This window comes from Anguilla rostrata, chromosome 8 (genome assembly GCF_018555375.3).
Source record: "Anguilla rostrata isolate EN2019 chromosome 8, ASM1855537v3, whole genome shotgun sequence".
NCBI lineage: Eukaryota > Metazoa > Chordata > Actinopteri > Anguilliformes > Anguillidae > Anguilla > Anguilla rostrata.
In genome coordinates this window covers 18,241,255-18,252,756 of record NC_057940.1, presented here as the reverse complement: position 1 = coordinate 18,252,756, position 11,502 = coordinate 18,241,255, and the positions used below count along the sequence as shown (strand labels likewise).

Below are 11,502 nucleotides of genomic sequence, written 5' to 3'. Positions count from 1 at the left end.
TGCACATTATTATGCCATGTGTATTGTGTCACAACATTTGATTTGAGACATCTTGTGAGTTCCCATGAGCGCTTGCAAATACAGGGTTCATGACCTCCCGTTTGTTAATTTCATGCCATATTTACACATGATGTGAAACTAATATTTATTTAAATGATGCAATTTATATGATTAGTCTTTCTCAGTGTGGCTTGGCTGAAAAAAAGGCTGAAAAAAAATCAGCCTTATAGTTGACATGAGCACTACTGAAAATGCATTGGACCCTTACGCAACTGAAATAAATGTGTTGTGAAAGACTTCCCCTGTCCGGTCCCTCGGCCTCCCCTAGGCTACTGCGATGACAGGGCCTCTGCGGCATGCTATACGGGCGTGAGATGCATCCATAAACATGAGCTGAGCCACATCTTAACCCTGCCCACTGTAACTACCAAGGCAAACGGAAGGACTCTAACAGCCCTCGACATAAACCACAGTTGCTTCTGTGTATTTCCAGTATGTTTGCAAAGCATTGTTTGCTTCTAAGATTTTTCAGTATTTCATTATTATTTTTTTTTTTTGTGTGTCAATAGTCAGAGTGTGAAGTTATCAATGCTGGTTCAGATTCTGATTTTGAGGTCCTCCAAAAAGTTCCTCCAATTTTTTAATTTGCTGGAGGAAAGAAAGAAACCGCAACAATTTTCCAAGAGGATGTCCAAGAGGCTCCCCAGACAAAATAAGGCTACCTGTGAGAAGTGTTGTTTTTTTATCCATTTCTTACATTTTATTACTGTTGCACCATTTATACAAGTACATATAATTTGAATGCATCCATGTTACATTTTTTTTTCTTTTGTTTCAATGAGTTGTGTTGTGGCAGCAACACGGATTGGAACAGCGACTTTATTTGCAATGAATGCAGAATCTTTTTTTTTCCGTTTCCACTTGACCGAAAGACAGGACTACAGGTGCACCCAACCACGGACATGCATTTACGTTGTCAAGAGAGGAAGAGACAGAAACCTAAAGGGCGAGAAATATATATTGATATATATTTATATACCTAGAGAAGCACAGAGAATGACAGAATGAGATAGAGTCAAACAAAGAGAGAGAGAGAGAGAGAGAGAGAGAGAGAGAAAGGAAGAGAGAGACAGAGAGAAAAGGTCGGTGAGTTTGGTGGTTCTCAGCCAATTCATCAAAGCGAGCTGCACATCCCCCATGGACTGTGCTAGGTGGGCGGACCCACCTCACATGAAAATTATTTTAAAAAATTTCTCTGCAGCTTTTGTTGTGACATAGCATGAAAAGGCTGGTAATTCATGCAAGGTGGCTCGCTTACACTGTGTGGCAGCTCATGGGCCCGCCTCCGAGCCCCACCGCGATGGCGGTCCAGAGTTTGAGATCCACCGAGCTCGGGCCGAATGATGGGGTGAGATATGTCAGTCAGAACCAAATCAAAGTTAAACGAGAAGCGGGGGGGGGGGGTGTTACGGCAATAAAAGGGGGGGGGAGGGCTGGGCAATGCTGGGGGGGTGGGAGGTGGTGGGGGTGTGGCACATCTGGCCTTCTTGAAAGTGACAGCTCAGGCCTGTGGAGAAGAAGCTGGTGAAAAAAAGGGGGGAACACAACTATGGCAAGATGAGCCGGAACGCCAGAGGGAACATAAAGGAAGAATCGCTTGCTGTTGGATTGCTCCAGCGCTGACCCCACAGGCAGAACAGAGAACATAGCACCCTGGAGAGGAGAGGACAAGTGAGGAGAGGAGAGGAGGGGAGACGGGAGGAGAAGAGGTGAGAGAAGAGGGAGGAGAGGAGAAAAGAGGAGTGAGGGAAGAGGAGAGGACTGATAGAGTGCATGTCCAACTGGTAAGTAGATTCTACCCTCTCCATTTAATTTTCAGACATCTGCAGCCTAGATAGTCCAAGAGAAAAAAAATGGTGGTTTACAGTCCCAGAAGCTTCAGGAGGAAGATCCAGACAGAAGAATGGATGCAAGAGAGATGAGGAAAATCCCAGGAAGCTTGGATGGCAATCTAGGCAATGGCTGGAGGGGTATAGGTGAGGGGGTTGGAAGGGGGTGGAGGTGGGGGCAGGTGGTTAATACAGAGTTGTATCAAAGTTCAAATACTACAGCAGAAAAATAATAATAATAATCATAATAATAATAATAATAATAATAATAATGTGGGTGGGCTATTTAATTTAATTATTAATTTCTTTTTGTTGTTGTTGTTGGTTTTTTGTTTTGTTTTAAAAGAAGCTGTCCATTAATCTTGAACTGCTACGGTTTGATCCTTGCCAGGGACTGCGGCGTCTGTGGCGTTGGCCTCCTTCGGTGGGGCCGCGTTCTCCACGGCGGCTGTTGTAGAACTAGGGGCTGGCTCTTTCGCAGGGGCCTCCTTCGGGGACGCGGCGGCGGCGGCGGGGGCCGGCGCTTCCGAGGGCTTGGGCTCCGGGGCGGCCGGCGCGGCCTCGGCCTTGGCTGCTGGTGCCGCGGGGGCCTCAGTCTTTTTGGCGTCGGCCTCCTCCTTGCTCTCCGCTTTGCTGTCGGCCACGGGCGGCGCGGGGGCCTGCGCCTTGGCCTCGGGGGCGGGCTCTTTAGAGGCCGGGGCGGCGGCTGCGGCGGCCGGCTGCTTGTCCTCCTGCTTGGGGGCGGCGGCCTCCGCGCTCTTGGGCGCCTCGGCCTTGGGCTCGGCGTTGGCGGCGGGCTTCTCGGGCTCCTCCTTCGCGGCCGCGTCCTTGCCCTCCTCTTTGGCCGCCGTCTGGTCGGCGGCGGGCTGGGCGTCCTTCTCCGTCTTTTCGGCGGCCGCCTCGCTGTTCTCGGCTGCCGCCGGGGCCTCCTCCTTGTTCTCCTTCTGAGCTTCGCCCTCTTCTGCCGCCGCGCCCTCCGCCTTGGCGTCCTTGTCCTTGGCCTTCTCGTCGTTCACATTGTAGCCCTTCTTCTTTTTGCTCAACTTGCCCCCCATTTTCCTGGTTTCTGAAAGGTCAAAGAGATGAACGGTCATTAGTCACTAAGTGCTAACTGGGCAAGCATTAGCATTACCAAATATGAATTCACTCAAACCCAAAAAGATGTGAAATCTACCCAAAAAAGCATTACACTCAGGCCATTATGCACCGAGGAGGATGTGCAGTTAGAGCAGCGAGAGGTCAAACCCTGATTTCCCAGGCTGCAGGCAGTGGTGTTTATATCGCTAAATGCTCAGGACCCATTAGTGAAGCTTAAATCAGCAGTGAGAGCTATCCTCGTGGCACACATGCGTGCTGCCAGCCGTGAATCTAATGCTGTTATTTCCGAAATGATGAAGCAGCAATGTTCATTGGTGGCTTCGAGTCACAATTTGTGTCTTAAAGACCCTGCCCACAGCTTGAATATGTCTTACCTAAGCTAAAAAAAATTAAAGCAGGAGGTTGACCACTTAGCTGCAAAGATTCAGACAAGATGTGCTCCAGGACAACTCTTATCTTCCTCTTATTACAGGGTAAGGACTCAAGCACTTCTAAGTTACCACAAGTTGAATGTAAAATTTCAACTCACCAATGTAGCTATTGTGGTTCTCGTTTCTCATCTATTAACAAGTGCTGTTACCCCTGTCAATAACTATAACTATTTATCGACCTCCCTTTGGCAGTAAACAACACTCAGATCAACCTATTATCACAAGAGGTGTAAATATGTTCTGCATTGTGATGTACATAACTACGGTACCAGGGCTGGCTCTAGGCATATGCGATAAAAGTGGTTGCCAGGGCTGCCATCTGTATGGGGGGTGCCAAAAAAGGGTTGTTTTGTGTTGCATTAGTCATTGTCAGCTAAATCCCCCCCGGCCCTTGATTGCTTGATTGCCACTGTCCTCCCCTCCCCCCCATGATCTCACGAAGGGTAGAGCTGGCCCTGTGTGGTACACTAGAAGGTTGTTTTGGCTTAAAAAAACATTGAGAACACAGATATATTAGAAGCAATTCCTGGAAGAGAGGTTCATGATTCATTGGGGGAAAATGTGTGCCAACAGCAATTTTTGGTTCTATAGTCATGCAAATCAAAACACTGAGGCGGAAAATTTTGATAACAATGCATAAAAGCCAGTCTAATGTTTCTACTCATTTTACATTCTACAGATTTCATAAATTAATTAGTTTGGCTAAAAAACTCATACATAAAGTCTTAAATGTGCTGCACTTCACAGTCTCAATTTTCCTTTATTGCCAAATTTGGATTGCCCAATAATAATTTGTGCTATTACTGCAATGTCAGGAGGACTTGCACAACTTATATGTTCTCCAGAGTATGTGCTGCCAGTCCGCATTCATTTTTCACTCCTACATACTTTTAGCTGTAGTTCGTAGTCATTATGCCACAAGACAGCAGAATCAGCACAGGCAGACCACCAATACCTGGTTGGTCAAGGGAGTCACGTTTGTGAGTTAATGCTGAAACCCTCCCTCCTTTGGCCACCCTGTAGCCAAATTTTGCTTCATACTAAAGGACTATTGGGCAGACTTGGCACTGACACAGCTTGGATTAGCTTTTGGTAGCGTTCACCACAGTAATCTCACCCCCTCTCAACCCCTGGACATAACAATCAATATAGAGTATACAAAAAGGGAAGGAGTTAACACACACACAATACTTTTCAGCATTCTGTAATCTGCTCTCATCAAATATTCGCAGAGTGCTCTGGGATAGAGCTGGCAAAAGTCTGGAAACCTGCTCGTCTGTTACTGTGGCAACGCAGATGTCAAGTGGGCGATTCGCACCACAAATGATTACAGAAAGCTAATCAGGTTGTTCACGAACAATGATCAGCGTGCAAAACAGCACACGCCCTTGCCCCCCGGAAACCCCTGAGCGTCCTGCCGATGTGAGCAACGTGCGTACAGGCTAATTGCGTTATGTTTGGAACGGGTTATTCACAAGGCAGCGTAATGAACTGCTGAAGCTCGCGGGCTTGGATCACGCCATGCACGGTACTGCAGGGCAGGGGGAGGGCAGTGCAGGTGTCACTTTGCCGATCTGCCTGCTGGAAAGAAATCCACAGGCGCCTGGCTCCCGAACCATGACAGCTTCATTGAGCCGAGCTCCATGGGTCACGCGGCCATCTGTCTCTCAACAGCTACAGGAAGACCACCTTCCTTATTCAACACATCTCCTTAAATGGTACCTGGGAGTGGTTTTCCAAAAGGAAACTACCAGTGCTTCACCTGGCTATTGTCATGGAGCTTTTTCTTTTCTCAGCAACAAAATGATTTGAGCAAAAATATGGAATTGAACATTAATATCAGGGAGGGAGAAGTAGGGTTGGTGTTAGGGTTAGGGTTAGGGTTAACTAAGTAGAGCTTAAATTTGATTGAGGAATTCATCTGATCATCACAGATATACTCTTTGAGGTTGTTTTTTTGTCACAAAGAGAACAGAGCTATTTGCACTTTAAGACTGGCAATTATGTAGCTGCAACAAACACTTGCTGCAGTGCCAGAGACCATGGGGAACTACTTATGAACTGACTCTTGTTGTCAGTGCAGCTGTTAGATATACAACAAAGACCTTAATGATTATTTCTGATGGTCCATGGTGGCAGACTGCAGAGACTGTTGTTGCCAGTTTTATAACTGCAGCGGCTGGCAGGGTAGTATGATGGTTATAATGGGCACAGTGGGTTTAATGGTTTAGTATTATGGTTATGGAGCAGCACTTGCAACACAGAGGTTATAGGTTTAAATCCCAGGGGCAACACAGCCCCTCCACCCCCTCCCCAACAACAACAACAACAATACCGCCAGCAAGTTCTGATTGGACATTTTGCCAAGATCTGGCACATGTCTACATTGTACCCTTGGCTCAGGTACTTCATCTAAATTACTTCTGTATGTATCCAGTAATGTAAATGGGTAGTATGAAAAACAATTCACTGGATAAGAACATCTGCTATGCAAATAGTATTACTAGCCAGAAGCAGAAAGATTTTACTGTAAACTCATGCATTATGCGTAACCTATCCAGTTCTGTCAGGTTTCATTTTAGTACATGCTGTTGAAAACATGATGAGATCACAGAATGGTTAAGAAGCACTTTCTATCGCACACAATCAGAGCAGATACCACTTAAAAAGTCACGTTCTCTTTTACTATTTGATGTCTATAAACCACCGAACATGCAAACATTACCATGCAGACAAATAAAAATGTTCATATCATGTCGAGTATGATATAAATTCCCCAAAACATGAACAACACATAAATATACTTAGTGTTACTTAGTCCCCTGTCGAGATTGATATAATTTGAAGGCACTGCCTTCATTGCAATTCATAACTTATTTTTAGCTAAGAATTATTTACCAAATTATATATAACCACATGTCAGCACGCACAGTTTAAAAGCCTATAACTGTGCATTGGGATCTCTCATTTTCCCTCGTGCAAGTCTAATTAGGCAATTCCTGCACCTCGAATTAATACCACTGGGGATTTGTGTTAAGATACCATAACTTATAATTAAGAGGTGTAGTGTGAGGGACAATATTAAACTTAACTTGCATGAAACTTAAACCTTCAGAGCAGCTTCTCAGCATCTGGTTTTGAGTGCTTTATCAGAGACCAGCATCCAGAACTTTCCTCTGGCCTAGAAACTGCAAGACCTGCCAGAACAGTACCTCAGCATTCACAGTGGTATCTATTGTCGAAAGAGAGCCCAGCCTAATCTATGTATGAAAGAGACAGACAGCTAGACGAATGGACATGCTCAAATAGGACAGACAAGCCAGGGAGGTCAATATCAAATATCTACATGATAATCTTCCTGTCTCACAAAGCCTGTTTATATTGTATGGCCAGTAGCAGAACCCCTACAACACTAACTTTCCAGATGTGCCCATACAACGAAGATACATTTGGCTGACTGATGCAGATTCAGAATGTTACAGGAGGATCAGTGAGCACAATGATTTTCCCTCGAAGCAATGGGCTTTCAGTGTGATTACAACATTTTGCACTGTAAACTGCAATGTCCCTTCTTTAACTGACTTTGCAATGAGGTTCTGGGTCATGACCATATCTGAAGGAATCTGAAGAAATTGAACAATGGCAATTGAAAAGACCCATTTTACTCTGACAATAGCAGCCATCCTGAACGCAGCAAATTGCCTAGATTCCTTTATAATGAAATCACTGCTAAATATTGGCTCACTCATCAACATTGTTCAGCCACAAAGTGCAAACCCTGGCTATCTACGTTGTGCAACAAATAGTTCCCTTCCTGAATATAAACCCTGTTGTTCAGGCAATTGACTTTTTAAATCGGTTTCCTTCTGAGAAAAAATAAATCTATTCTTTGTGCTGTTTACGATATTTTTCACTAGGGTGAATGCAATTTTTCTAAATCACGAAACAAACACTGCTTGAGCTGTACTTACAGCATACAGTACACATTATTTTGGTGATGAACCTCTTTGATAGATTTGATAATCGGCAGTAAAAAAAAAAAAAAAAAAAGCCCTTGGATGCTGTGTAGCCTGGTGACATACTGTCGCTGGAAAATCTGTAAGAGGATATGACAATAACAGGACAAACAAACATTGTGCTGTCCACCTGTGTTGATGGTTACTTTTCGAATAAGATTTATTGTCTGGGTGTGCCCACAAGATTGCAGCAAAATAAAACACAAAAGCCCAAAGCCAATCACAGATATGCTAAGAAAGCAGTGGAAAAAGCCACTGCGCTCCAGCACTGGATTACTGTTACTGCTGATAAGACATGTCCTGTTGCTTTGTCCGTCTGTTCCTATGGACGGCCTCCAAGTGCAAGATTCCATATTTGATTCCTGCCACAGCCTCATAAGAGACTGCCTTTCACTGAGTCAAACCTCAACATGGAGACGTGGGGTAGAGATTGAAGCATCTGACGACAAAGCCAGATGTAGGTTGCAGGCTTTACTCTTTATGGCTGTGCCATTGCATTGTGACTTTGGAAAAGGCACAGTGCCATGGAAAAGGTATTTGCCCCCGGCCTGATTTACTCTATTATTGCATATTTGTCACAGTGAATTGTTTTAGATCTTGTAATAATAGACAAAGGGAAACTGAGTAGATACAAAACACATTTTTAAAACCATTCATGCAATAATAGAGGAAATCAGCAAATACTTTTTCAAGGCACTGTGTACCTGACTGTACAAACATATATGGAGTAAAAATATTATCAGCGCTGTGAGAGATTCTAGAAAAGGGCATCTAGCAAGCAAATTATAGTTTATCATGTGGCTTTACATTAAAACCTAGCACTAATCAAACTGCTAGTTAGGGGTATGTCATCTACGTCTGAAACTGTTCAACCAACCAAATTATCTGTGTCTGAATTCTGAGAAGAAAATTAAAAAAAACAGGAAGTGTGTGTCGCTTAAAATGGAAGCCAGCCTAATGTACATCAGCGTTGTAATTGTGCTTTAAAAGCATCTAACTGAAGTTCGTATTTATTGATAGGCCGTATTCCACAAATCTGGCCTACAGTATTATGATGGCACGCAGGAACAGTGCTTCAGTGGCACACAGAAACAATGCTTTGATCTAGTTTTATATGTTTTGACAGTGGCACAAAAGAATGGGCCTGACATTTTCATTACCTACGCAACACTTGTGGAATACAACAGAACAGGATGTAATGTGGTAGGAATAGAGGACCCACTTCCATAATTATCAAACCAAAGCAAATATCGGATTAGCAATGAAAATCTGCCAGATCAACTGTAGCTGAGTCATATCTCAAGGCCATCATGGTTCCAATGTTATAGACTCATAACATTAAAAAGAAATTAAATTTAAATGTGTTTTTGCTTCTTGAAAATGCAAACAAAATGAATGATTGTAACATTGGTATAAGTGTAAAACAATATTCCATAGCATCACCAACAAAGGAGGATGTTTAATAGATTGGGTAAAAAGATTTTCTTGATGCAAAGATAGCTCATCTGGCGGATTGCAGACTGAGGATGCACACGTCTTTGCGGACAATCACAATAGTCTGTTCTCTTCGGAGATCACAGAAGAAGCTGCCTCAGTGGAATGGCTTACAAATGTGACCTGAGATTTACAAATGTGGCATGGCAAAATAAAAAGGGTTCAGAATAAATAAATAAGTACATCCAATGTGCCAGGTACCAATGGCATGTACATTAAAAGTCATTGTATTTCTAGAAATATAAATCCATTCATCCATCTATCTAACCCGCTGATCCTGGTCAGGGTCGCCTATTGCAGCATGGGCAAGAGGCAGGAATACACCATGGATAGCTCGCCAGTCCATTGCAGGGCAAACACACACCCTTCACTCACAAATGCATACCAAGGGGCAATTTAGACACTCCAGTAAACCTCACCAGCATGACATTAGACTTTGGGAGGAAACCGGAGTACCCGGAGAAAACCCACGCGGAGACAGCGAGAACATGCAAACTCCACACAGAAAGGCGACAGTGCTACCCACTGCACCACCATGCCGCGCAACCAGAAATATAAAGACAACATCCATCCCCATTCTCCTTTCACAAAATTACTCAAGCTTAATGGTATTTGTGGAGAGCCTCTTCATGACAAACCCACCAGAGGTTAAACCAAAAGCACAATGTAGCGTGACTGTTGTGCCTGTTGTCTAAAGCCATAATGATGCTCTGGAGATAGAAGCAATGCTGACTACTTGCAGTGGAAATCTGAACATCCAAAATGCAGAGCTAACGGACATTAAGGGAAAGAGCTGAAAGTGTAACTGATAATTCAGGACAGCACACACAGGAGGAAAATAAATCTCATGTCTGTGGAAAAAGGTTTGTTCTCATGGGCCCGTTCTTCAGAATACATTCACAGACTTGAAAACAGTGCATCTGGCAAACAAATCATATGCCTTGCCTTGGTAGACTTTAAGAGATTTTATTCTATATTGCATGCGAACAAGATGTGGGTAAAAGATACAGTATTCTTTTAGGTGGTAAATATGCTGAAATGAAATATGTGAATGGATTAAAGCAGGGTGATGGTGTGGGTGCACTGGAGTTTTCCCTCTGGTCCTGATGGGATGCTGTCTCCACGGTAATTCATTGTAAACCCAACAACCTTTTCTTGATGATGCAGGTCATTTTTATTGCAGACTGTCTGCTGCTCACACAAAACCCAATGCTTATTAGCCCAGCTGGGCCCTGCGTACAGCAAAATAAAACCCGTCCAACCGACACACCTCTTTTAGAAATGCAAGCATAGCAGATGAAGTGATACTGTGCCCATAGTAAAATAAATGAAGTGAAGAGAGAAAAAATGAGAATTGTGGAGTATGTAGTATTTATTTTTCACATCAGCCTACAAGCTGAGGCAAACCATACCCGTTCAGTTGCAAAAGTGGAGGCAAAGGATTGTGGGGACTAGCTACCATCAGCCATGTATGTGACCATGATTTTACAGTTCAGCCTATGATTGTTACCATAACTGTGAAGTAAAGGGTCTTCAGAAACTTGTTGGTCTTCAGAAACTGGTTTCTTGATTTTCTCAGATAACATTCAAAGTTTATGCTTTTACTAATGTTGCATTATGGGGTGAACTCTGAAACCAGTTTCTATCATTGTGCAGTTATTTTTGCCATTCTACCATATCAGAACTATATAAATAAAAAACAATGTGAGTATTCGTTCATTTTAGATGCAGTGCACTTGAGAAACAAGGATGTGAATCAAAAATCACATTTATGTCACATATAGGTCAAAGACTTATACTGATGTTGTACACTCTCATCAGATCAATCGACTCATTGCAGATACCATCCATGGGGCTTGGAGAGCTTAGTGTCAGAATCAGTGTCCACCACCCTCCTTAACTGTGAGCCAGACTTGCTTGAGTCAGACTCACAAAGAAAGCCAAATGATAATGTATTTCACTGGCACTATCTCCTCCAAGTTGACCTTCAAGCATTGAGGCAGTGAATATAAAAGGCATTACATTTAGTATGTGATTACATTTACTGCACATCCGGGCTGTGTGAACTACCAGAATGGTTTGGGTGTTCAAAATTACTCATTGGACTAGGAGATCAATGCCCAGTCCAAACAAGCTTGGTAAAATCCTCAACTTGAAATGACTATTGATCAACCAGTTATATCTGGCTTCATCAACCAAAGTGGAAGGGGGAGGGGGAGGAGGGAAGAGAGCAATTGTGTCTTCCCAAGCAGAGATCCGATTGTTGGAGAAGTTAAAGGACATGTCCGGCAGAAAACTAACCGAGATCCCTACTGAGCATAAGCATGAGCAGAGCCATCCCTAGACTTTTGTGGGCCCTAGGCAAAAAATAATGTGGGGGCCCCTCCAAAACATTGGCACCTTCTGATTTTGGTAGTCTATTCCCAGAGCATTGTAATATCTCACAGGCATTTTGAAACACCAATGAAGTCTCGCCCAGTCAGAACATGAAATGCATATCATGTCTGATGAATATTCATTGAACTGCTTAACTCTTACCTGGCAACTCAACCCATCCAAATCACATTCAAATAA

General features: G+C 43.5%; 1 protein-coding gene across 1 annotated transcript in view; it reads right to left on the bottom strand.

Annotated features, from left to right (window-relative positions):
• Window positions 1-734: 734 nt before the first annotated feature.
• The window catches only part of basp1 (brain abundant, membrane attached signal protein 1), a 46,753-nt gene continuing 35,985 nt past the window's right edge, over window positions 735-11,502 (bottom strand). The window contains exon 2 of the mRNA XM_064346862.1: window positions 735-2,955. Within this exon, the coding sequence (XP_064202932.1) occupies window positions 2,246-2,944 (699 nt within the window). The 5' untranslated portion in view covers window positions 2,945-2,955 and the 3' untranslated portion in view covers window positions 735-2,245. The remainder of the gene's footprint in view (window positions 2,956-11,502) is intronic.